At 48.5% G+C, this 27515-nt stretch overlaps 1 protein-coding gene across 2 annotated transcripts in view; it reads right to left on the bottom strand.

Moving 5' to 3' along the window:
* Window positions 1-27515, bottom strand: part of PDE1C (phosphodiesterase 1C) — a 364455-nt gene that overhangs the window by 234226 nt on the left and 102714 nt on the right. Inside the window, exon 1 of one of the 2 annotated variants that reach the window (XM_090287042.1) lies at window positions 3327-3860. The exons of the other annotated variant lie outside the window; for it this stretch is intronic. Within the exon in view, the coding sequence (XP_090143168.1) occupies window positions 3327-3427 (101 nt within the window). The 5' untranslated portion in view covers window positions 3428-3860. Of the gene's footprint in view, window positions 1-3326; window positions 3861-27515 lie in introns of those variants that run through there. 2 annotated transcript variants of the gene reach the window in all.

The following is a 27515-nucleotide window of genomic DNA, read 5'->3' as shown; positions in this document are numbered from 1 at the left end:
GAGAACAGCATCGCACTGAGAGATGTAATTAAGAAAGTTCAGGTGTGCGGGGGCTGGTGGGGGAGGGGCGTAGTGTTACTTTGAGATGGGTGAACATGTACGAGAGGGGGTCAGGGACGCAGGGGTGGCTGAAGGACAGCTGGCATCGTGGCCGGCCTCTGAGCACGGTGTGCAGGGGAATGAATGACAGTCACCGTGAGAGCGAACACCTAAGCTTGCAGGGTTTTGTGATCTCAGCTGAGGCAGATCGCATATTTAAAATTCCCATTTCCAGGGTCCAATGCACTATTAGTAAGTTGATGATGCTACCAGGCTAGGTTAGGTTTTTCCTTATCTTTCCTAGAGAAACATGTGAAACAGCCCCAGGTTTCAAATACGTATCGATAATTTACTGCATACCAGGTAGTATTGTAGGCACGGGGGATGCACCAGCAACCAAAACAGACCAAACAAAAAAAAAAAATCCTCTGTCCTCAGGGAGCTTGTATTCTAGTCAGAAGAAAAACACAACAAACATAATAAATAAATAAAATATATAGTATTCAGACGGTGAGACAGAAATACAGAGGAAAAAAGAAGGTATGGTAGAGTGATGGGGGCTATAACATATAGGAGTTCATCTATATTCGCGTACACTGTAGATTCCTGGCAGACAGCGGCTCTCGCTGCTGGCAAAGACCACTCTGGAGAGATAAGGGGGCAGAAAGACAGGACCTGGGCACACACACACAAGAGTGGGATTCGACCCTGAGTCACGGCTTTGCCACACCTTGCCCAGTCCCACCTCGGTTTCGATTTCTGTGCCCCACCTGGGTAATGATGTCAGTAAAATCTGCCTCCCCTCTAGCTCATGGGATATTGTGTTGCTAGGTCGTGTGGCCTATACACTGACTCAAATATATATCTATCTTCATTTCAAATATTAAGAGGTTCACACTCAGGGCTTTGGGCCTCCGTCATCAACAACTGGTTGAGCATCTACTACGTGTCAAACCCTGTTCTAGGCACTGGAGGTGCAGCAGTGAGCGAGACACACACGTGTCTGTCCTCGAGGGATACGCATGATAATGGAGGAGGCGAAAACGTCAACCACAGATTAAACAGGGCAGATACGGAAAAGAAGGAGACAGATACTACTGAACAGCCCAAGCATGAGACGGCTGATCAAGTCCTGAACTTGACAGTTCTCAAACAAGCTGAACTGAATCCTTGATGATCTGCAGTCACCTCTACAGACAGCCCTTTCTAGAAGGTGGTTATGGTAATAAATTGATAGGAAAATTCAATCGTGGTTACTGGGTCTTTCAAACTAAAGAGCAGCTTCTTGTCTCTTCCTGAGAGTCTGTTGTGTGGACAAGTCCACACTTCCATCCCCTAAGGGTTCCCGTTTGTGAACTGCAGAGGTGTTATTCCAGGCTGTATAAATAAGCACGTGTGTCGGTGTCCAGAGGCTTTAGCAACTCATTACAGCATTACTGTTATGTTAAAAAAAAAAAGTTGTAGTAAGAACCTTAATTGTAGTTATATAGATATTAGTCATAATAACAACAGTCACATGTCCTTTTTCCAATTAGGAAGTGAAGCTTCAGATCTCCTAGGACCACTGTTTGGCTGGGTGTTTCAGTAAGAAGGGTAAACAGAAGGAATCAAAACCACACATTTGGAAAAGAATCAATCAACCCACACCTTTTATGCTTAAAGGCACTGGGTGCTGAGTAGCTAGGAGAGACTGAAAAACCAAAATGCGGATACATCACACCCCAACACCCTGGGGACAGAAACCTAACAGACTTGAAACAGAGAACTGTACAAGTGAGCGGGGACCGCTAAGTGCTTAACCACACAAGGTCCCCCCTCAGTCCTGGAGTAGCTGCGTGGAGTCTGTGTGAATTATAAAGCACCCAGAGAGAACCAGTTTCTGAGTGTGTGCGCGCTAGGCCCTCGAGCCAGGGTGGCAAGGAGACCCAGCTTGACAACACTTTGACACTGTATACCCCGGGACCCAGGCTTTGTAGATGCAACAAACTTTCTGTGTGAACCAAAATACGATCAGATGTCATGCCCGTTCCACAAGACCCGAGCTTACTGGAAACACTGCTCAGAACGAGGTGCGGGGGCGCACGTGTGCCTCCACTGGAAGACTGCCTCCCAGCCACAGAGACAAGATTTCCAAATAAGTTGCAGCCTCCGCTTGCAGCAGCCGGACACTCCAAATGTCCTACTATTTGGCCTGGTTTCCCATTTAGATCAATCGTGGTGCAGCTCATTAAGATTACTGATGGAAGGGCTTGTATAATTGCACTTTAAATAGGGGTCCTCTAAAAAAACACAGAGGTACCTTGGCTTCCCTTTAGAATATCCCAGCTGGGATGCAGCCTCTCCTAAGATGGGGCTCACTGAGATCAGTGCCTTTTTTATTTGTTCTGGGGTTTGTCGGTGCTTTCAAAACAAGAACTGCTGCCAACCAAACTAACAGCGAGGGTCCCATCACTGCCTGTGGTAAGAACAGGATGTCTAGAAAATATACTTGGAGAAAAACTTTTTTTCTTTTAAACCACCCTAGATTTGATACCAAATACATGATGAAATGTATTTCTGGTCATTATAGAAGGTGTCTCTGGGACCTGCCTGGTCAACTGAGGAGCAAACTGTAGACTGAAAGGCACCACTACAGCTTATGAAGTGAATGAAATTCAGAGATCTTTGTCCGTCTGCCCAGTGATAATCCTGGCCACTGTACTGAAAGCAGACACCCTCTTTCACTGTTCAAAGATTACTAGGGAATCTAATATTGCTGCTGGCCCCTCACTTTCTCTAAAAGAATCCTTTCTTCCAGTAACCGTTTCCCTGCTAGAAAGAAACCTGAGAAAATACCAGAACTTGAACTAGCCTGGGAAAAGGGAGAAGAGAATTTGGCAGCCAGAATGTGTGTTGAATTTGGTAAGTTCTTGGAACACCTGCCAAGGTGTTTGCAAGCATTTTGCAGAGGAAATTCTTCCTATCATTAAAAGTCTATAACCCGAGTCCCCAGACTTCTCCCGCTGGGCGAAAGGCATCAGAAACATCTCTGTGGGTACGAAGCTACTACAACTAAAATACAAAGACCTGTCTCCTTCCACCAAAAAAAGCGTGACTTGGAAATATCAAAGCCTTCTAAGTCAGAAAGACAGGTCCCTCTGTTGAAAGGAAGGTAGCAATGACTGTAATGAACAGAGAGCAGTTGTGGAACTTCTGGGCTGGATGTAAAGGGTCCTGGACCCCAGCTATGTAGTGAAGTATTGATGGGAGAGGGAAAGGGAGCAAGAGAAGTAAATAGATGTACTCACAGCCCTCGGAGACGAAGCCAGATTTTCTCGATCTGTTCGGGCTGCAAGTACTTCAGAGAGTTGCTCTCAAATTCTTCAATCTCCTTGGTGGGCGACTCCATGGCTGCAGGTTATCGCGGGGAGTGAGGTGGAGAGTGTTTGGGCTGTCCCCTCCCGTCGTCGTCGTCCTCCTCCTCCTCCTCCTCCTCCTCCTGGCTGGTCCGAGCCCCAGCTGATTGCAGAGCGGGTGTTTGCCTGTCACTTTCTCTGAGCTCCCTCCCCTGTGCCCCCCAACTCTGGACTTAAAGCGGGCTCAGATTTACCAGCCACCCCCAGCCTGGGTGCCGCCGGGAGGCAGCTGTAACCTGCCATGGTCCCGGGCTAATGTCCAGGGAGAGGGATTGTGCTCCTAGTCAGAAAGAAAGCACCTCGCATCTATTTGGATGTGTATTTTTTTAATAAAATAAATAATTTTTAAAAAGCCACAGAAGTGATCGGCGTGGCAGCTGAAGGATTTGGGGGAGAAGGGGAGTCCCCGGTTGGGAAGAGAGGAATGGAGGAGGGAGAAAGTAAGAAGGGGGGAGTAGGGAGGGGAATGGGGATGGGGTGGGGGGGGGGGGCGAGCTGGCACCAGGCCTGCCGGGTGGTCTGGCCAGAGGCCTCGCACCGGCTCCGCCCTGCACCCCGGCTCCCCCTCCCCGCGCTCTCGCTCTCCCGCCTGGCTGCGTTTGCGCCCCCTCTCTGTTTTCTTTCACTTACCAGCAGCAGCTCTGCTGACAAGCGAGAAAACTGACGACTGAGAAAAGTCGTCTGTCTGGGCACCGGGACTAGCGTCTGGTCTGGCCCCCGCGGGCGTGGAGGGAGGGGCGCGCCGGGCACGGCGGTCTGCAGGGCACGAGCTCGGGGGCTCCAACCTCGCACCCCGGGGACCCTCACGGGGCAGGACCCGACCCCCCCACCCCGCCGGGCTGTGTCCACGGCTCCTGAAGCCCGCACAGAATGAAGAACTCGGCACCACGCGCGGACATCCGAGGGAAGAGGGATCTGTGTCCTCCCTGGGGCTGGTGGGGCAAGCGCCAGCGGCGAGGTTCCGGGGTTAGTGCCTGGGGCTCACGCACAGCGCTGGGGGCGCACTCGCGCGCTGCTGGAGAGCCGGTTCCATTTTGCAATATGAAAGCACGCAATCGATGGGACTAAAGTAACCACGCACCTACACACCACACTTACAAAGTTTCTCTCTCTCTCCCTCCCTCCCTCCCTCTCTTTCTCTTTCTCTCTCTCAGGAGTGTTGGGTGGGGGAGAAGCCAACACGGAGGAGGGAGGCGTGTCTGCGGATCAGTGCCACACACTCCTCAAGGCGCTCCGTTGGGTGATGAGGGCGGATGCTGAGACCAGGAAGAGTTTCAGCTCCACAAAGCGGCAACTCACAGTCACTGTCCCCGGGTTCATTCACAATGTCACTAAAGTGGAATACGCTGGCAGAGCCTGACCAGGTGTGAAGTCAGGAGGGGGGATTAAGAGAGGGACCAGAGACAGAAAAAGAAAGGATCTGGGCTCCAGCTGCCTGCAGCCCTGCCATCCTAGAACAGGGTGGTCACAGTCCCTTGTAAATGAAGTCACCATCCCTTCCCCGGAGCCATGTCAAACCTGGGACTCGGGGCTCCTGAGAGTCGGGGCGCAGCTTGCTCTATCACTGTATTCTTCCTCACTGGCAGATAATGATTCTTTGGAAATTTCTATCAGATATTTTCCTGCTTCTCGAAAGTAAGATAAACTGAAAGGTGAGAACTCAAGTTCCATTCATGGAACCTCTAAATCCTAAATGCTCACCCATTTGGAGCTGCCGTTTACTTTCTGGAAATTAGAGGTGAGCGTGATGAGGATGGCATGGCGAGCCCCACCCATTCCTGCCTCAAGGTGACAGGACAGACCTATGTGACGGACAGGCGCTTGCACACTCACCGGCCACACAATCTGAAGCCACCTCATTAAAGTCAGTCCTTAAACGTTTTTCAGGAAGCACATACATTTTCTCTGAGTTTAGGAATTCATTGCAGGCATTAAGTAGCCAACATATTCAATATTAAATGTATTTATCTGAATAAAACCAAGTGCCCACCCAGGGTCACACAGCAGGGTACAGTCACCTGGGGGTGGGGTGAATAAGATGTTTAAAGAAGAGGCCTTTCATTGCAAGTAAGCTAATCAGAGAAAGAGGACAAAAGAATGTTCTGAAACATGATCTTCTTTCATTTTAGAAAAATTTTACAAATTAAACATCTATGAGAAAGTCCATAAGGATATAACTTTGCTTTATTTTACAGCCATAGTAGCTTTTGGAGCTACAGGGCCCTTCGAAGATAATCCAGATTAGAAATTTTTGAAATTTTTCAAGCACAGAGTATTCTATTTCAAATAACGTCTTCTAAGGAATTTCAAAAGAAAAGACAGAGCTGCCCGGGATGAGTGGGGGCGGGGAGTAGTCAGTTCTTAGGGACAAAGCCCACCTCTGCCTTCTTATCGCCAGGTGACAATGTCCCCACTGCCCAGATGAGAACTGAGGCCAAAGCCAGACAAGATATCTCAGGGATACTTGCTCTTCATCCAGGCTTCCCTCTAAACCACATCAGGAAAAACGTGTCCTCTCTCTGCCAACAGGGTATCACTACTTATAGATGGAGCATGTTGCAATGCAAAGCCACCCTCAACTTTGCCTTAGAGGTTAGTTTCCACTGTGATTTCCTAACCCAGCTTTTTGAGTTAGAGTTTTTAGGAAATCTTATGTGGTCAGACATCACTAAATATATATGGACATGCATGCATACATACATACGTACACACATACGACTGCCAATTTAAAATAGTCCCTTGAGTAGACATAAGTACTAGCCAACCTCTGCACTGTCAGCTTTAAGTATGATAAGATCAGAAAGGAGGCGAGCTCCCTGTCCCTCGCAGAGTTCAAGGAGAAGCTGGATGGCTGACGAGGGAGTAGGAATCAGGCTTTGTAGGCATGAGAATGACTATTGCCTCTAAGGATTCGTGATGCAATAATAATCACAGGAGCGACAACTAGCACCCTCACCAGTTACTGAGAACTACACGTGCCGATCGCCATACATCACAGGTTGGTTTCCCTGCATCCTCAACAAAAAGCTTCAGAACAGCTCATTACGCCCATTTGTAAGTAAAGACAGAGAGGCTCCCCAAGGCCAGATCACTTTTGCAAAGACAACCAGCTAGTAAATGGCAGAGCCAGGTTTTAAAACCAGACCAGAGTGCCAAGCTCACGTCTCTTCCCTTTGTTATAGCGCCTCCCTGCAGACACCGGGCTTATGGCAGAGAGGGTGGGACTGCAGCGGTGGAGGGGCACTAATACTGACGGGAAATTAGGAAGGCTTCCTAGTGGAGGTGACATGTGAACTGGAGTCTTGAAGATGGATAAACTGAAGTGGCCTACGTGAGGGTGAGTGGAGGCAGGTGGTCCCAGAGAGAGGGCACTGCATGAAAAGCAGCGCAGAAGGATGAGAAGCGATGGGGAGTCCAGCGACCCACAGCAGAAGTGTACAGCTGGGGAGAGCAAGAGAAAGTGCTGCAAAGGTCAGCCAGACCCGGGGTGTCATGGAAGAAGCTTGGGTTCTCTCCTTCCAATGACAGGGAGCCATGGGTGGCTCTCGGCAGTGGGAGGCATGGTCACATGCAAAGCACCCTTGCCGTCCTGAATATACATCAGACTAAGAAAAGAGACACCATGCAGAAAAGGCATGGCACTGCCTCCCATGGGCACCTAGCCCCCAGCTACGAGACCATGACTGCTGGCTTTGACCTCCATGAAGCCAGCCGGTGCCCTGGACACATTCTTCAGAGCTCGGCCCTGGCATCATCGAGAGGGTCTGCTGAGGGGGGAATGGGAAAACATTTGGGACATTGGAAGTCACACCATTGGGCACAGCAGCCCGTCCTCCCTGCCCACACCAGGTACTACCCGTAACAGGCTGCCAGCGGAGGCTCTTCCTTCACTGGCTTCCCTTTCCAGCAAGAGGTCTCTTTGGTGACAGCCATGCTGCTGTTCTCTCTGACGCCCTCTCTGTTTGGTTTTATGACTTGGGGCAGACTCCGTCCCAGGAGCCACCTCCACTGGAGAAGAGAGGTGCAGGAAGCAACAGTGAACTGGCTAAACCCAGGGGATTCCCATTCTCAGCCCCATCTGAAACGGGGCTCCGAGTAGCCCAGAGAGACGGGAGAGGAGACAGGAGACGAGACAGGATGAAGTCCCAGCTCAGGGGTGGTCCGATGGAACCTGCCTGTGACCCACAATTTCTGTCCCTCCCTCTGGCAGGATCCTTCAGTTGCTCTGACAGGAGAACCTTGTGGAATCCTTCCAAAAGGGGTGGCACAGGCAAAGGACAGGGTTTGGAGTGGCACTGAGTCACATGTAACCTAGAATAAGACACTTCCTCTGCAGCCGCAGCTCACCTGGGCTCCGCGGCCTCTGGAGCCCTCTCTGGCTCTCGCACACCCTTATCTGAGTTCCAGGAGGGCTGCTGGCTTCCCTCTGCCAGGTCCACCCTCCCGCCAGCCGGGCAGCATGACAGGGCAAGGCTTCCCGACTCCCCGCCCCGGGGGTCACCCTGCCTCTCAGCACACACTGCCAACCCAGCAGAAGTAACTTGGCTGTACTGATGAAATTGAAATTTCTGTTCATGTGAAACTGCTGATGCGACAGTCAGCCAAATTCTGACCCAAATGCACATAAATCAGCAGGTTGTTCTTCCTAGGGCTGGAGAGCAAATCTGAATGCAGAAACCCTGAGCGTTGGAAGGGACCCAGGCAACCCCACTGCCTGAGCCCCTAATGATACTGATAGGAAGGAGCAAACGAAGTTAAGCAGCCGGGCACAGCAACCCACTCTTGATGGTGGCAAAGCTGGGATCAGAGGCGATGTCCCCCGACAACCAGCCCAGGGCTCCATCGTCTCTGAATGTCCTTCCCAGGCCTCAAGGATGACTCCCGCTTCCCCCTGAGGGTTTGGGTCAATGGCTTGTCTATAGATAAGAAGAACCGCCCACAAAAAGCACAGGCTGTTGACAAAGGCTTCCTGCAAAAAGGGGAAAGGGAGACAGACGCCAAGAACGCAGAACCGTGCCTGGTGATCCAGGTAGCAATGGGGGACCTTGTGTGATGCGTGCAAGGCCGTGGAGACAAGGACAACTGCAACGTTGGGCACACAGACTGGGAAGGGCCTGGCTACCGTGCGAGAGCTCCTGCCAATTGGAAGTCATTAAATCTGTTGAGCAGGTGTGTAGCAGACCCAGCGTGGAACTGTGGTCTAATAAGTATGCTTTATAAAGAAGGGCAAACTTTTTCTTTCAAACAGGTTTCTGAACTGCCACCATGGAAGATTTACAGGTTCATGTCTCTGTTATCTAAGTGTGGGGAGGGGGAGAATCTACCAAACAAATAAAGACTGGAACCTTTTAAACTCATTCATTCACTCAACAAACATTTGCTGAGCACTTCCTATGTGCCAGGCATCCATATGCAATTGTAAATGTGCGGCGAGCAATAAAAAATCTGGTGTCTGCACCATGGAGCACCAGTCTAATTGGGGCAACAACCCCAGGCGGATTATCAAATGACAAATACACCATTGTAAAAGTGGAACGAAATGAAACAGAGTCCAATACAGAGAAAAACGGGGTGAGCCCTATTTATAGTCGTCGTCGGCAGCCGTCCGTCTCGAGAGACGATGGTGTAGCTTCTTAAGAGTCTATCTGCACCGCCGAGAATGGCTGTGCAGTCCGACTCGGGAGTGACACGGTATAGGTTGGCATTTCAGCTGTGTAATAAACCACCCCCCCAAATTGAGTGGCTCAGAACCGAAGTAATCGTTTTTCATTATCTCGATTCCGCCGCCTTCAGCTCTTCTGCTGGTCTTGTTTGGGGTCTCTTATGCCACTGCAGTCAGGGGACAACCAGAGCCAGAAGGTCCAACATGGCCCCACTCACAAGTGTGGGGCCCTCGCAGGGGCAGCTGGAAGGCTGGGCCCCGCCCTCGCGCTCTCCATGTGGTCTCTCCGTGTGGCTGGGTGAGACGGCTTTAGATGGAGCAAGATTGTGAGAGCGAGCGTTCTGAGAAGGACGGGCCCAGGACTGGTACAGTGTCACTTCTGCTGGGTTTGGTTGATTATAGCAATCACAGGGCTAGCCCTGATTCAAGGGCAGGGGAAGTCAACTCCCTCTCCCAAGGGGGAGGTAGTGACAGATTTTACGGACATCTTGAATCCACCCAGGTTGTTAGGGATGGCCTCTGTGAGCAAGTGACATCGGAACCAAGACCTGAAGAAGGAAAAGGAATCATCCGAGTAACAAAAAGGAGGAAAAACATTTCTGGTATGAAGGAAGAGCATGTGCAAGACTCAGAGGCAGGAAGGATGTGCTCAAGGAATTGGAAACAGGTAAGCTGCGGCCGGAGCGGGGTGCCAAGGAAAGAGGGGCCTGGGAGGAGGTGGGTCGGGGCCATAGCAGAGTTTTGTGGGCACACTTAGGGTCTGAGTTTCATTTGAAGTGCAGTGGGAAATCGTGGAGGGATTTCAACAGGAGATGCACGTTTGTCAAAGATTACTGTGGTTGCTTTGTTAAGAAGCAAGAAGTGAGGAGCAAGGATGTCCCCTGGCTTAATAAGAGAAGCTAAATGATCTCAACAAGTGACCTGAACTGAGGAGAGACTCTAGACCCATGAGCTCCAACATTCAAATCTGTGACAGCACTGAACTAACTCATCAGGGATGTTGAGCTCAATTCCCTGCCGGCAGTGTGACCTTAGGCTCCAGGAGACAAGCACCCTGGAGGGCAGAGACCACAAACACATCTTGTCCATTCACTGCCCCGCCCCCACCACCACCAGTGCATCCCAGACCAACGGACCCACTGATTCCCTGGGAAGGATGGTGAAATGTATTTCATTTATGGCCCACAGTGATTCCTGCCAAATAAACGATATTCAAAGAGCAAATCTGGGACAGGGGAACAAAGGAATCTTCAACTAGACCCAAAGCAAATGTGGGGTTATTTGGGGAAAGACAGACAGTAAGGTACTGCCTAGGTTACATCTTGGTGCATAAAGGGTTACCTTTCATTATCTGGCAGCTGAGCCTCTCTGGTCCCTGCACCCACCACAGAAGTGACATGTTACTTTCGGAGTGATTCAGCACACAAGGGGAATGAAGGCGACTGACTAGTCCTGACAGTCTTTTCAAAATTGTCCTCAGGGACCTCACAACGATCCATCCTCATCCCTGTGATTCTCAGAAGTGAAAGGGCTTTTAAGACCCAAGAGAATAAGAAGGTAACACCTCCATGAATGTCTCCCACCCACACTCTTCTGACAGATCCCTGCTTATAAAAAAGATCCTGAAGGCACCTTGATTTGCCCCATAATCCTTCACACGTAGAGTCTGACAGACTCATCAGAAGTTGATATATGCTTATATTTCTCCCCCTGAGATATAAACAGACTCCCATAAGCAAAGACGGGGACTTGATTTATGGAGAGGAAGGGAAACTCAGAGACACAATTCAGAAGTAATTAGCATGCAAAGTAGATCTTAGCAAGAGCCTGGAAAGTGCCCACGAACTGCCTGCCTCACCATGGAGCCAGGTGAGCTCGGACATGTATGCAGTGGTTCCGTGGCTTCCCCGCTGCCTGGGCTAAATACAAATGCAGAAATGAAAATCATTCTCCTCAATGGAGTTCAGGAAGCACCGGAGAATTTTAACCAAAGCCCTGAAAGCAAAGAGTGCTGAGTCCTTGAAAATAGCTCCATTCAAGTCAATTAAGACCCTATTAGAGGCTATTCAGCTTTCACTGTGGGCCAACCTAACAGAGCCTTCGGAGCCAATTTAGTCGCTAAATAAGAAAGATTTCACTGAATCCTTCCCTTCCCCTGCCCCAGGGCATAGAACATTTATGAAAATCAGTGCCAGCCCACCAACCATGCAAGAGGGCAGAAGCGCCCTCTGTGTCCCATACAAAAATCAGTCTCATTCGTCTGGCGGTTCAAATCTTCATCATCGGGTTCATTTTCCACATCCTCCTATTCTCTCAATGACTCAGTCGGCCAGAAACCAACCACTTCTGCCAGCTTAATTCCAAGCAATTCCGAAGGACGCAGCGAAGCCCTGGAAGCGCTGACCACCGCCTTTGCCACCTACGTAACGCGGGATTTGTTTGTTTCTCACTCTGCGCTGGAACCAGCTGGTCAGAGAGGAAGCTTCACTGTGTGACCTTTTCAAAGGCAAACTCGGTCAAGGATTTATTGGTCATCGACTCCTGGTGACCTATTTATTTGATAACTGCAGCATTTAGAAATGACATTCTCATCAAAGGGAAATGTGTCTATGTGAAAACACTGGCAGGGAGACGTACATCATTCGGTTTGATTGGAAATGTGATTGGAATCCAGCGCTAGCCCACCTCCCACGCTTACTATGAGCCCTGCAAACCGCCGCGGGTAAGCACGGCATTTAAGAAACACAAAAGGAGAGTGGGGGGAACGGAGGGAAGAAAACTGTTCCTGAAAAGGCTGTGGCATATTTCAAGGCCCAAAGACTTCTGAAAATGTCACGATTGGACTTTTCTTTTTCTCTTTTTTTAAACCAATTAAGCAAGTGCTTAAGTTTGAGAGCTTATCTGAGTTTGCTCTTCAAAAGTCCATGCCGAGGCATTATTCTGGGCCTCTTGGCAGCAGCCTGGCACTGTGTCCTTTCATGCCCTGGCTGAGCCCACGTCGCATGGCGTTTGCAAACATTCGGGCCACGTCTGTCTTGTGGGCGGGTCACCCAGGAGGCCAGAGCCCCTGCAGCGGCGAGGAGGCCCCATTTGTCCCAGCCGCTGCTCACCACCCCACCGGCCAAATCAATATCCCTTCAGAGGCTCCTTCAGAGCCAAAATTGATAGCGCCCCCACGACTCCGTGACGTCCCTGGTTGTTTGCAGAGCAGAGGAAAATCCCTCTTTGTGCCACCCGGCGGCTCTGACCTCACTCCAGCCCAGCGTGCTTGCCTGCCTTCAATCATCCGTGAAATGGTGCAGGGCCGCAGCCGGGCGGAGGAGCGGAGGAGCGGAGGAGCGGCTGCGTGGAGATAACCCACGGGGACGAACAGATGTGACTCATGCTTTTCACCTTTGAAGGGAAAACATTTGAGAGAAGGATTCCACTCTGGTCTGCCCCCAAGGGGTGGGGGGGGGGGCGCAGAGAGAGACAGAAAGAGACAGAGACACACACAGAGAGAGAGAGAGAGAAAATGGGGGAGAACCTTTCCTGGGCTGGGCAGGCAAGGACCGTGGACTGCAGCTGGAAGGAGAGGGCCAACGTCAATAATGCATCGAGACCCAGGGCTGACATATTTTCAGCTCTCTGGGTAATTGAAGAGTTGTCAAAATGTGTGGCCAGAGCTGTCACTGCCTATTGAAAGGGCAGGTTTAACCCTGGATGGTATCCAGAGACACTGCCAAGCTCTCTCCTTACCCCAAACATATTGCTGCCAACCTGCGTAGTAATAGTAACAGCCTTGGTATAGTGATCACAGTAATGGCTTCTACTTACCGTATGTTGCATGTACTACCCTCCGGAAACACGCTATCCCATGAAACGCTCCCACTGAAACCTAACTCACCCAAGGTCATGCACTAAGGGGCAGAGCTGCACATGAGCTGAACGCAGCCTGTCCTTGACCTACTACGGTGTCTCTCAGAAGCACGTATTTGGGGAGTAAGTTGGAGGCTAACTCTGTGCGTCTGATCAACAAACGGTCCTCTGTCCCAAAGCCCTCTGATGAGGATACTATGACCTGTAATTACTGACCACCGTCTTTAGCAGCTTTACAAATCAGGCCAAGGGGACAAAGTAGAGAGGAGACCATTAGCCCAGGGCCACACTTGCAGACACTGGCAACACTAAAATAACAGGAGCCTTAGCAAGTGTCCAGTATATGATACAGTATTGTTAGCGACAGTCACAATGCTGTACATGAAACCTCAGGAAGGCATTCACCCTGCATAAAGGACACTTGGTACCCTCGGATCAACATCTCCCCACCCCCACCCCCTACCCAGCCAACCACCACTCTGCTCTCTGCTCTTCTGCGCTCGGCTGCTAAGAAAGTAAATCTTGAGTGTTCTCAGCACACACACCAAGCGTAACTAAGTGAGGTGACAGACATGTTAGTCTGGCTGTGGTGACCCTTGACAGTGCATACACAAATCAGAACACCACCCTGTACACTTTCAACGGATACAATGTTTACTTCTATTATATATCAATAAGGCTGGGGGGGGGGGAGTCTGTCCTTGTCATGATGGAAACTGCTTTGATCGTTCATTCAAGGGTCTACAAATAGGCATCAGGCCCCCCTCCCCGAAAGCCACCGCCCCTCCACGCTGGTGCCCCAGGCCTCAGTGGGCATGTCCTACGCAGGTTTCACAGCGGGGCGGGCCATTCCTCGGGTTCCCAATGACAACAGGGGAGTATGCAAGCACGCTGGAAGGGAGGCCGGTTAGGGACTCCAGATAAGAAACCCAGGAAACTCCCCCATCGCCCACTCCATTTTCCTGCTTGTTCCTCCCACCCCGACCCCCGCAGCATTTTTCTTTGTCTCCACGAGGAGAGGAGGCCACAGTGAAGAGCGTACTTGCTCTGCCTCGTGAAGGCAGGACAAAGCGGTTTCTTGGTACCACTTTCCTGATGTTTAAACGCCTCTCATTCCATTCCTCTAGTTTTTCTCTTGCAAGAAGAAATCAAAAGACAACGTTTTCCTGGAACAATACATGAAAGGGAAGACAATGATGGGAGGTGGGATGACCTGAAAATTATACTCGGAGCTATGTGAGCTGGCAGTCTATTGTAATAACAATCCCAATATTAACAATAATAATAAAGTTACACTTCTGCATGAATCACCCTCTGGGGCAGTCCTTTTCGCAGGCTCCCCAAATCAGAACAGGGAATCCGGCAGACATCTGCCCTCTGTGATCGGCAGGCAAGGCAGATTAATGAAGCATTCGCTGCCTCTGTGCTTCCACTTCCTGCGCTGTCAGCCCCCGCCCCCCCCCACCCCCCACCCCCGCCCCACGGCAGGCACGGCTTCCTCTGCGTGGGAGCATGCCTCTGAATTCCAGGGATTCAAAAGGCAATGACCTTGACAGGCACTGGCTTTCCTCTCACCACCCAGGAAGCTGGGAGCTTAGCCCCAACACCAGACAAAAGTCGTCTTCCACACTGGAATGAATCACCATTTCAGAGTTTCCATCATAGATCCTTCTTTAGAGAAGCCTGGTGTGGTAGACCACTCATGGGATTTTGGAAAAGTGTTAAACTTGTGTCAATCAAGGGCACTCTTTTGAGAATCTGATAAAAGCTGCAGACTTTCTCGCCTCCTATTTAAATCGCATGTGGCCACTGTTGAGTTGCACGTATTTTCAGGAGGCTCTGGATCTCTCTGGGAGCTCATCCAGCCCCCCTTTCCCAAAGACGCTGCTGTGGCTCAGTGCTGTGTCTGTGTTTAATCTAGTTCGCTCTTCTTAGCACTAAAAGAAAATGGCATGGACTGAAAGGAGAAGATAACTAATAACAGGTATATTTAAGTTCTTCAAAAAGGGAACTGTAATGAGCACCAAATATATACCAAGTTCTCTGCCAGGTATAAGATCAGCATATGTGCATTTAATCTTCTTTACAATCTCAGGACAACTGCTGGGTCTTTCCTGTCCCCCTCTCTGTCCCCAGTGCCTTACACAGCGTTGGCACTTACTGAATACTTGCTGAGTGAATTAATTATTACCATTTTATAGATGAGGAAACTGAGCCTTTGAGAGGTTAACGTACACCCATCAGGCAGGGACTACATGGTGGAGGTGGGATTTAAACTCAGCCCTGCCTGTCCCCTTCCCCCTGTGCCTTCATGAACATTTGATATGATCCTCTCTGAGACTAACGCACAGGCATGAAAAACATCATAAGTAAGTTATATGCTACGTTAGTGGCAAGAGCTGTGGGAAACAGGAAAAGTCAAGTGGGGGGACTGAGTGTATGTGGAAGGGGGAGCGCAGGTTACAGAACCAACCAGGGGACCAGTGTGGGCCTCTCCTGGAAGTGAGATTTGAGCAAAGCCTGGAAGGGGAGGAGAGGGAGAGCTACGCAGAGGAGTATGTCAGGGACGGGGAGAGCCAGAGTCAGGGCCAGGCCTCAGGCCTCAGACCAAAGTACACCTGCGGCCAATGTGGCTGGAGCAGGGAGAGCCAGGGACAGAGCCGGGGGAGGTGAGGTCAGAGAGGTGACCAGGGGCTGCAGAACGACCACATGGACAGTCACTGCAAACACTCTGGCTTTTCCTCAGACAGAAATGGGAACTCATCACAAGATCTGGGGTGGGGCCCTGGCTGCTACGGCTTAGCTGGTTGGATTATCGTCCTGTAACCGAAAGGTTGTGGGTTCGGTCCCTGGTCAGGGCAACCAGTTGCTGTTTCTCTCTCACATCGACGGTTCTCTCTCTCCCTTCCTCTCTCTCTAAAAGCAATGGGAAAAAATGTCCTCGGGGGAAGATTTTTTGAAAAAGACTTGGAGGGGAGGTGGAGAGACGTATATTCTGGATACGTGACCGATGAGAGGCGTTCAGGTGTTTGGCCAGGGAACAAAATTGACATCAGGCTCATCCTTACCTCCTAAGAAAGCAAACCTGCTATCTCATTCTGGAGGCCTCAAACCAATCGAAGGGAAATAATACATTTACAGTTTTCAAAAATGATTCCTTTTTTTCATGAGAGAGGTGTTACTCTGTGCAGCCTTGTGAAAAACAGAAGAAGTGCATGTTGATTAAAGTTTTGGAAAGCAAGCTTTGGAAACTGTCTTCTTTTTCTTAGTCTCCACCTTCCTAGCTAAATGAGGCTGCATGACCCTCTCGCCCGCTCTGCTGGACACCAGGGAAGCCCTGGACAGACCCCACCGGCCACTAAACGGTGCTTTTAAACAGCTTTCTGCAACCAGGAGCTCTAGGCAGACACAGACTTCCAGGTGACCCGATCTGACTTGACACCGAGAGTGAGGAGCCAGGGCTGCCCTCTCGGTCCCCAGGAAAAGCACAGGCATTCCTGGTTAGCCTGGGCTGCCAGGCAAGTGCTGAGCCATCAGCTCTGGACCCGATCAAGGGTGAGAGTCTGGAGCTCACATCCGGATCCCGCGGCTCAGCCAAGCAGACAGCCGGCAGGAGGTTAAAGCAGAAAGTGCCGACGGGCTGGAAGAGGCTGAGTCTCCCGCTTGCTTCCTCTGAGGGTTTGCTTTTCAAAAATGCTAAAATGGAAAAGTCAAGATGATAGACGAGCTATATTTTTGTAAGGAAACAGTTATTGCACATCTACTATGTGCCTGGTGCTATTGTCTTATGGAATCTAAACATCGTTGGAAGTCAGCTTCGTTTTCTCAGTTTTCTTTTTTTTTTTAATATATTTTTTGATTATGCTGTTACAGTTGCCCCTCCTTCACCCAGTACCCTCGTTCCCTCCAGCAATTGCCCCCTTAGTTCATGTCCATGGGTTTTGCATATGAGTTCTTTGGCTTCTCCATTTCCTACACTATTCTTGACATCCCCCTGTCTTTTCTGTACCTACCAGTTATGATTCTTAGTCCCTGTCCCTTTCCCCTTTTGTCCCCTCCCGCCTCCCAGCTGATCACCCTCCAAATGATCTCTCTACCTATGATTCTGTTCTTGTTCTGGTTGTTTGCTTAGTTGGTTTTGTTTTTGTTTTTTAGATTCAGTTGTTGATAGTTGTGAGTTTGTTGTCATTTTAATGTTCATAGTTTTGGTCTTCCTCTTTTTATAAAATGAGTCCCTTTAAAATTTTGTATAATCAGTGTTTGGTGATGATGAGCTCCTTTAGCTTCACCTTGTCTGGGAAACTCTTTATAGGCCCTTCAATTCTAAATAATAGCTTTGCTGGATAGAGTAAGCTTGGCTGTGGGTCCTTGCCTTTCATCACTTTGAATACTCCTTGCCAGTCTCTTTTTGCCTGCAAAGTTCCTTTTGAAAAATCAGCTGACAGTCTTATGGGAACTCCTTTGTAGGTAACTCTCTGCTTTTCTCTTGCTGCTTTTAAAATTCCCTCTTTATCTTTAACCTTTGGCATCTTAATTATGATGTGTCTTGGTTTGGTCCTCTTTGGGTCTAGCTTGTTTGGGACTCTCTGTGCTTCCTGGACTTGTATATCTATTTCTTTCACCAAATTAGGGAAGTTTTCTTTCATTATTTTTTAAAATCAGTTTAGTTTCTTACTCTTCCTTCTCCTCTGGGACCTCTATGATTCAGATGTTGGTACATTTAAAGTTGTCCCAGAGGCTCCTAAGCCTATCCTCTCACTTTTTAAATTCTTTTTCCTTTCTGCTGTTCTCATTGAATGCTTTTTCCTTTCTTGTGTTCCAAATCATTGATTTGATTCTCGGCCTCATTCTCTCCACTGTTGGTTCCCTGTAGATTTTTCTTTATTTCACTTAGTGTAAACTTCATTTCTTCCTTTATGTTTTTGCTGTACTCCGTGAGTTCTTTGAGCACCCTTATCACCAGTGTTTTGAACTCTGTATCTGTATCTCCATTTCATTTAGTCTTTTTCTGGGGTTCTGTTCTGTTCTTTCATTTGGGCCTTATTTCTTTATCTCCTCAATTTGGCAGCCTCCCTGTGTTTGTTTCTGTGTGTTAGATAGAGCTGCTTTGATTCCCTGTCTTAGAAAAGGCACCTGTAAATTGTGTAGGGGGGGGAGCCTTAGGTAATCGCCAGGATGGGGTCACCTGCTTCACTGCTTTGTAGCTCTGTTGTGGGGAGAGGGCTCAGAGAGGGGACAATGCCACAGCCTGGTTTCTGGAGGTTTGCCCAGCACTCGCCCCATTTCTAGTCCCTTCATCCACTTCCCATATGCAACTAACACACTTCCAGCTTACAGCTGTTGCCCTGGTGGTGAATCCAAGAGTGGGTGAGAGTGGGTTTGCATAAATTCTAAGTCTGTGTGGGCCCTTTAAATGGACTCTCCTGAAAATCCAGCAGTTTCTTCAGCCACCCCAACCCCCACAACCCCCACTGGTTTTTATAGCCCCAAGTTATGGAGATCTATCTTCCCAGTGCTGGAACACTGGGCCCTGGGCTCTGCTCTATGGTCTGGCTTGGTCTGGCACCGCCCACTGTCTCACAAAGTATCCCTCCCAATTTTTTTTTAAGATTTCATTAATTTACTTTTAAAGAGGAGAGAGTGAGAAAGGGGAGGGAGAAAGGGGAGGGAGAAAGAGAGGGAGAGAAGCATCATTGTGTGGTTGCCTCTCACACATCCCCAACCGGGGACTCAGCTTGCAACCCAGCTTACAACCCAGGCTTGTTCCCTGACTGGGAATCAAACCAGCGACCCTTTGGTTCACAGGCCAGCACTCAATCCACTGAGCCACACCAGCCAGGGTGGTCGCTCCCAATTTCTACCCACTACATATGAGTGACTGTGAAAGAGGTGAAGTACCTTGCCTAAAGTGAGCCCGTGAGTCAGCACAGATGTCTGACTTCAAATGCCAGCTCTCTCCACAGCTGCCTCTAGGATGCCCAATGGAGCCCATGTGCCTGGGACTGAAAGGGTCCCTGGCAGGCTGGACATTTAGTTTTAAATCCAGGAAAGTCTAGGGCATACCGGGACACCAGAGTCACTCTAGCTGCCTCTTGGAATAAAAATATGCACAAAGAAAATGCAAGCACTTTGAGACTACCGAGGAAATTCAGTAGAATAACTGAAGTCTTTTAAAACATCATTGAGAAAATTAAAAGTACCTGCCCTTAGACAAGGTAAATAGGGGCTCCTCAGGGGTCCACCCTGAAGAAGAGCAGGTTTCTTTCCCACCCAGGTAACAGCCGGTCTTCTGCTACCACAAGATCAGGGTCTTGGTGAGAATTTGCTGCAGAACATGAATCCCCAATTTCCTACCCATTCAGCCCCACGCCAGGATCAGTTGCTCCAGCTGGCCCCCAAGGCAAGCTTGCTGGTCGGGAGTGCTCCCAAACCCAGTTGCCTTTTGTATCGTTTTTCTGCCCAAAGTCAATGGCACCTTTTGTTCTAGTCATTATCATTTATACATACCCTGATCCATTTACCCCAGGACTCTGGCCCAGGATCTTGCTGAGGGGACATCAGTGAATTCAGCCGCGCAGGATAATAGTCAGCTGCTCAGAAAGGTGGCTTTGCTCCTCCATAGCCTGGGTCACACCATTTGCTGCTACTGCTCCCTCACTCATTCCACTAATGTTGATGCTACTTAGGGCCATGCGTAGGGCTACCATCTCCCCGTGACTGGTCAGTTAGCAAACTACCCCCTCCTCCAGGAGTCTCACTGGTGTGGTGTCCTGGGATCTAGACTGTGCCAGGTGACACAGAAGACATCAGTCTGCTCCTTATCATGCAGTGACTTGATCAAAGACACTGAAGGGCGCTGTAGACTTGAAGCAGCCAGCTCCGCGATGCCTGGGGTGAGAGGCCTTTGACACACGCTTGGGTGCTCTGGACACAGCGGGCAGGGTGAACCCGAGGGACAAATGAGTCCTTCCATACACCTCTGTCCACAGGCAGGGAGCACAGCAAGACACAGTCTTCTGGCTCACCTCCTCATCTCAGGGACGATGCCCAAATGAAAAGGATGGTGAGTGTATCACTCTGACTTGCAAGTAGATGGAAAGGGACCCCTGCCACTCTAGTGCAAGCGTGTGGACCCCCTGCCTAACTCTCTGGCTCATGCAAGTGCCCCCAGCACAGTGGTATAGTGGTAGATGTTCAACAGCTGGTTCTCTGCCAGAAGGGACAGGGGCTCACCTGTAGTATTTGCTGATTTCTGGGGTATAAATAGTCCCCCCCATCACCAATTTCAAGCTACCAACAGGATGTCCCTGAACACAGCATTGGGAAGAGATGTTAACCATCGCTCCCACAAGCTGACTCCAGCACCCCGCCATTCCACCCCCCTCCCCCAAGAACTCAACCCCTTTTCCTTCCTTAGCCTCACCCTCTTCTCATTCTTGAATGAGGGGGTTGGGGGATGGAGCTGCCAGAATGACCAAAGCAGAGGGTGCAGCACAGGACCTTCTGCTAGACTGCCACGGAGGCTGTGTGGATTTTTACTACTTAAAGTCAAGTCAGCTTAAAACTTTGCTGTGAAAGAGGAGAAGCAGTTATTCTTAAACAGATAAGGAGACCACCTCAGAGCGGGTAAGACTGCCCATCGAACAACCCCATCCAAGTCCCAAGCCCTGTATGTTACTTATGCGTTTGTTCAGACCTCCCCATAGAGGAGTCCAAGGTCGTCCACAGTGTCGGTATGAGGATGGGGCTCCCAGATTTGAGCCTTTCAGTGGCTCCCTATTACTAACAGGATAAAGTTCCCAATAGCCATGTGGCATGGAGGTCACCTTGGCCTGGAACCCCCCTCCTCTCCTGCTTTAATTTTGTTTTGTTTTTGATTTTCACCTCTCTTCACCAGCCCTGCGACCTTGTCCCCACTCCAGCCACGCTGCTGGGAGTTTCCCTGTAACGACCGGCTCTTTTCCCGGCTATGGCCTGGAACACACCTTCCCCACCACCCCACTACCTGTGGGGCTCCCTTCTGCCCACCCTCCATCCCCAGCTAAGCTCTGTGACTCTTTCTACTGATTTATTGTCCTTATTTCTTTAAAAGACACTTTGCCCCTCTAACCTAAATAAACTCTTTGAATGCAAGGACAGGGCTAATTTGTCCTCCAGACATACAGGAAATGTTGAATAAATGCTTGCGGAAATCATCTTGTTGTTTCATTTAGAAAAAATGGCCCCACTGCCCAAAACGATTTTTGCGTGCTCGGATTGCCTGAAGACTGGAAATTTCCTTGGGGGAGAAACAAGACAGCGGTGGCTTTTCTGATGAGGCTGGAGGTCAGACAACAATCAAAGACTGTGTCCCCAGGACAGGCACACCTGGCACCCCTCTGTGGGCACAACTGCAGTCCCACCTGCACTGCCAGTGTCTTCCGTCCAGACAACGGCGTGTGAGGTGTGTCACTCCCGACAGCCTTCCTCCACGAGAGCAAGGTCTGCCCTCTGCGCTGCGTCACAGTGAGCACCTGCGGAGGTTACGTGGTTTGGCCAGAACCTTGCACTGGCCTTGACCTGGGTCTGGGGATACCACGTGAGACACAGACGTTAATTATTGTAGTTCTACAGCCCACTGTGGGCCTCCAGCAATATGTGGCTGTTCTTCGTCTTCATACGTCCAACGTGCTGGTTCCAGCACGGATGTTCTTCATCAGCTCAGTGTGCAGAATTAGACCGCCGCTTCTGGGGAAGCTGGTCTTCCCGCTTCTGGAACTTTAGAGACATCGACTATCCTTATGCAGTTGTGTCTGTTTTCCCCAGGCCTTCACCTCAGATGATACCTGAACAAAGGAGGCTGTAAGGCACAATGCAAGGTCCCCGACACCAGGCCCCTCTCCAGCCTCAACATCGATCCCATGCCTGTTTCAGTATGTCCCATAACATTATGTTGCCTAGCATCAAAAACTGGTATCATAAAAGTGACCTTTGGTCAAATACGTGACAGAAATGCTGGGTTACAAGATATGAAGAGGGTTCCTTTCCTTTAGGACATCTGAGAGCTTTGGCATGCTAAGGTGTGTTACGAACTTCCAAAACGGAGTGTGGGGTGCAGTGTTCCCCAGACTCAATGGACCATAGGAACCCCACTCGCCTCCTTCTTTGATGGGTCATCTTTAGACATTGACGTTCTCCCAACAGCACTTCGGGAGCCCAGTTCCAGCCTCATGAAATCATTCAATTACTGAGCAGGTCAGGCACTTGAAAGCCAGGGAAATGAAGCATTAATGGTTTTGGAAGATTTTATTTTTTAAGCCCTTGTGAGAGGGAAATACAGGACGAAGTCATACAACACAATGTTAAACATAGAATGTTAAAATAGCTCCCAAACTACGCTTTCTAATCCCCAGTGTAGAGCCACAGAGAGCATCACCTACTTCCCAGAGAATCAACTGTTCATCCCCTCAGCCTCTTCCGACCTTCACCGTGGAACAAGCATGCCTGCATTCAAATCTTGGCTCTGGTCCCATTCACTGGCTCTAAAATGGCCTGGCAGGGCTGTTGTGAGAATTAAATAACAAAATAAACACCATCCCATAATAAAAACCAATCGATACGTGACTAAAACAATTTTTTTTTCCATGAGATGGAAAACACCTCACTATGTCTCATGCAAATAATCTATGTTCTGTCTATGCAGGAGCTAGAGTTCTATTCCAAGCTCTGGTGTATGCCCTCGTGCAGGAAAAATCTCTACTAGTAAAGGCTCTCCAAAGATACAGAAGCAATAAGATATATATTATATATTTATATGATTGGACAGGTAGAGATGGAGATATGTTTGTATATATGTGTGTATAGACAGATAACATTTATTATAAGGCATTAACTCTCACAGTGACTTCTTGGCTAAGAATTCCCAAGATATGCAGTTAGCAAGCTGGAGACCCGGAAGAATCAATGGTATCAGTTCCAGTCTGAAAGCCAGTAGGCTTGAGAACCAACAGAGTTGTTGTTTCAGTCTGAGACCAAAGGCCAGGAAAGACCAACATCCCAGCTCAAGCAGTGACACAGGAGCACTTCCCTCTTCTTGGGCCTTTTGGTTCCATTCAGTCCTCAACAGACTGGGTGAAGACCAATCACACTGCAGAGGGCAGCCTGTTTCACTCCGTCGGCTGACGGAAATGCTGACCTCATCCAGAAGCATCCTCACAGGCAAACCCAGAATAATATGTGGCCACATTCCAGCCACCTCACAGTCCAATCAAGTTGACGCATAAAATTAAGCATCACAACATCTAAATTCAGCTACTGGATTAACCAGGATGAGGACCTCTGGGACTGGGGGCTGTCAGAAGACCCTTGTCAGGCAGCACAGCCAAATAACAACCCAACTCTAGTGCCAAGATGCCTAAATAACTGGAGGCATCATTTAACAATCTTGAGAAAATGGCTATTCAACAATCATGTCTGCTGCCCACTGACCAACCCCCAAGATCAGCAGATCCTGGCTCCAACATCAAGGCCAATATTTGGAGAACTATAAATAAAAGAAAAAATGCTTCCATCCATCCAACAAAAGCATCCCACACTGGGGGTTTTAAGTCCTACACCCCCATGCTATTGGTGCATAGTAGGAGAAAAACAATGATGCACCCTCAAACTTCTTCCATCACCAGAAAAATGAACAATTGAAGAATGTAACTGAAATTACCCCTGGGAAATGGGGAAGTAAATAGGAAGAACAGTTGCTACAAGCACGCAGATGTCAATAATGAGACTCTAACTAAAACTTTCATTCCGTTGGACTCTTCAGACTCCACTTTTAGTAGCAACACAAGTCACAAGGTAACGTACCATGAAAAGAAGGAAAAACTAACAATTGCTGAGCATTGATGTGCCAGGCACTATGCCAAGCCTTCTAAAGACATTGACCCACATAATTCCCACCACAATCCTGAGCCAGGTAAGCATCCATTTTCCCCATTTTATAGCTGAGAGAACTGGGATTCACAGAAGTTAAGTGATTTGCCCAAGGTTATATGACCTTGAGGGGCCTTTCTCCTTATGGAAAATGGGAATTATATAAAAGACCATATATGTCCCTTGGTTAAAGATGCCACCGAACTCAAATTCACGTGATCGTGACATAATTCCTGCTCATTGAGTTTATTTAATTTCTATTCTTTCATGTGTTCTTGCAAGCTAAATCAAATCCTTTATGAAGCAAAGCAGAAGAAAGATGAGTGCAAAAGACACCTGGGACAATGATCCAGATTTATTCGATTCCAAAGATGTTACTCCTTTTACTCCATTAAGTCAGAGGGATTTAGTTAAACCAGGTTGTGCTTTGTTGTTCTGTTCTGCTTACGCATTCTTCAGGACTTTCTAGAGTGACTCCAGATCTGTATACCTTGGGCTTGCAGTAGATGCTGAGCAATTTCCTCTAAGACCACCTCATCTTCTCTCTCCTATTGAATGGGCCCAGGGTTCTTTTTCTAGAGCACTGAACTACCTGAACAAGTCATCCCCTACTGTTGAAATTAAAAACAGCTACTTACTGCCATAAGCAAATGTTGAACTCTCAGTAGATACACATGCCTCAGTGTTAGGGGAAAGGATACTGATGTCTGCAACTTACAATACTTTGAAATGCGCCAAAAAATAATATGGGGGTGGGGGGATAACATGGATTAAGAAATGACAGAGAAATGGGTAGATTGATCTGTGGAGAGCAAATACAGCAACTTTTCACTGTAGAGTTGAAATAACAGATATATGATGTTCTCTGTACCCTTCTATCACCTTAACTACAGATTCAAAATTTTTCATTAAAAATATCGTGGATTCTCAGAGGAATAAAATGTAATGGTGGCTGCCAGGGACTTGGGAGTTTCAGTTTAAGATAATGAAATATCTGATCCAGGTGAAAATCTATCTGGAAATAGACAGCAGTGATGGCTGTATAACAGCATGAATGGGCTTAATGCCACTGAATTGTACACTCTAAGAAAAGCTAAAATGGTGAATATTTTATGATGCGTATCTCAACAATAAATAAATAAATGGGGGAGAAGCACTGAATTATTCTGAAAAATTGCTCTTGACAATACACAGCAGGGATAGAAAAAAAAAGAGATTTATAAATATTTTAGATGACTATCAAAAAAAATGAAGTAAAATTATTAAACCCAAACATAGCTTTAGGTCTTTAAAAAGGACGTTATTCACGGATTCCTTGGTTTCCACAGAAGGAGGCACCTGGCGAAAGGAAATGTCCCCTTTGGCCTTCTAAAGAAGCCTGGACTGCATCGGGAAACCCGATCTGGCTTCTGCACGTGTCCACTCGGGAGCCGCGCGTGGTTCCGCAGAGCCCTGTGTTCACACGACTCCCCGCTGTGGCCTCTCCATCACCCACGACTCAGACCGTCACCATGGGCTGCAGTCATTCGCCTTTTCTCCAGGGTCCCATCCGCTGTGCTTTTCCGACGGCTAGAGGTCCCTGCCCTGGCTCCCCTCCCCTCCCCTCCCCCGCCTGGGTACACTTCCCCCACTCACTCCGACTCTTCCTTTAACCCCACTCAGCTACCGCCTGTCAGGGTCGTCTTCTCAGACCGTCCCCTCCCATCCGCCCCCCCCCCCGCCCCCCATCAGCATCGCCACCACCACAGAAGCCGCTGCTCTATCAGCTGCATCCTCATTGTCTTGTTTGTTAACTGCTGCTGCATCCTCATGGTGTTTGTCTGTCTGTCTGGGGTTTGTTGTTGCTGTTATTTGTTATTGTTGCTTCGCTGTTTTAACTGAAATGTATCGGTACAGAGTTTTAAGTTATATCCGAACGACTTGATAGATGTGTACATTGTGAGATGATTACCAACATATATTCCGTTAACATCATATACCCTCATTTTCTACAACCCACGATGTACTCACAATGCGCTTTTTAAAAACATGCCTCCTCGGTGAGTTAGTCTGTGCCAGGGAGCAGCCCCTTAGACTCCATGCCACCCCTAGGGGCCTAGCAGGGCAAGTGGCACCTGGCTACCCCCTCAGTTTTTGTGGACAGAATGAAAGGACGGAAGAAAGAGAGGGAGAGGAGGGGGGAGGGAGGGACGGAGGGAGCCAGACTTTCTGTATGTCAGACTTCAGGGTGTTTTACTGTGACATTCCTAAGGAAGAATTTCTTATTTGAGAAAATAAGTGGTGCAACTTCTACTATGGTTGATAGGAAAATAAATCCATAGTTCTGGGTGTTCCTATTAGTCACCAAATGCCATAAATTAAATTCCTGCTGTGGCATATTAATCTGCTTTCCCTTAAATTACACATTTATGGCATATGCTTTGAGCTGCCGATCTCTACTAAATTAAAGAAAAAGCAGAGATGATGTTTTACTCAAACTTTTCAGAAAATCACGTGACTACATCAGTCTTGGCTAAGGCAGCACATAATACTTTACAGAGTCAGACACTGACCTTCCCCTCTAATCAAGACTGATCCATCCGTGATCCACCTACTTGCCAGAATAAGAAAAGTGACCCCAAAATACACACAGTTTCTGAAGCAATGCCTGATATCACTGCACATGCCTACACACACATGCACAAATTCACACACACACACACACACACACAAATACACACATACCCCACCTGGAGCCAGATTTGATCTTTCTATGTTCTCCCCAGTTCTGGAGAAAAAGAAAGAATTCGACAAACATGCCCTTAAGAATTGATCAATTGGCTCCCCCATCACCTTGTTCTAATTAATGGAACCTCCACATGGCACAACAGATGGGACCAATTGAATGTTTTGGTCATATTTGATGTCACTTCCCATGTTGGCTTCCCTGGCTAAACATAGGACCGTAGTACTGGAATTAAGAAATAAGACTCAGATCCAAATTCTCTTGCCCCTGAATATAAGTTGTTTTTCCCTTCGCACTTTTTTAAATAATGTTTTAAAAATTATCACAAAAGGAGGTCAACCTCCTTCTCCAAAATATAGATGTGACGTCAATCAACAGTTATTCCTCCAATAGACTCCCACAGGGGGAATTAGTTAAAAGTAATGATAAAAATTTGGTTTTTATCTCAGATACCCAAGATATAGTTCTTGGTCAAGGACAATTCAAGGTTGCTTGGGTATTTAGATTTCTGGACTCTTCTAAATAATGATCTATAATTCCAAATATTCTTAAAGTTCTTGAGGTATTCACTCAGACCAGATTCACCAAGCACCTCTGGGTATGGACCTAACACAGAGCGTGGTTCCTTCGAGGTTTCCTCAGAAAGGAGGCCCACTTCTTCATTCATGGCGGTGTACTGGAGGTATACTAGTACTTGAGCTTGACCAATGGTTCAAATCCCCATTCTGTCACTTAGCAACCGTGCCCTTGGGCAAGTTGTTTAACCTCACTGAGTCTCAGCTTCCTCCTCTATAACATGAGGGTAATAGTGCTATTACCCTGGCTGGTTTGGCTCAGTGGATTGAGCGTCGGCCTGCGAGCTAAGTGTCGCTGGTTCGATCTTCCAGTCAGGGCACATCAGAGAAGGAAAACTCTGACTCCAAAAAACCTC

This window comes from Furipterus horrens, unplaced genomic scaffold (assembly GCF_987537825.1).
Source record: "Furipterus horrens unplaced genomic scaffold, mFurHor1.1.pri manual_scaffold_9, whole genome shotgun sequence".
Taxonomy (NCBI): domain Eukaryota; kingdom Metazoa; phylum Chordata; class Mammalia; order Chiroptera; family Furipteridae; genus Furipterus; species Furipterus horrens.
The sequence above is the reverse complement of the archived record's forward strand: the minus strand, read 5'-3'. Positions and strand labels throughout refer to the sequence as shown.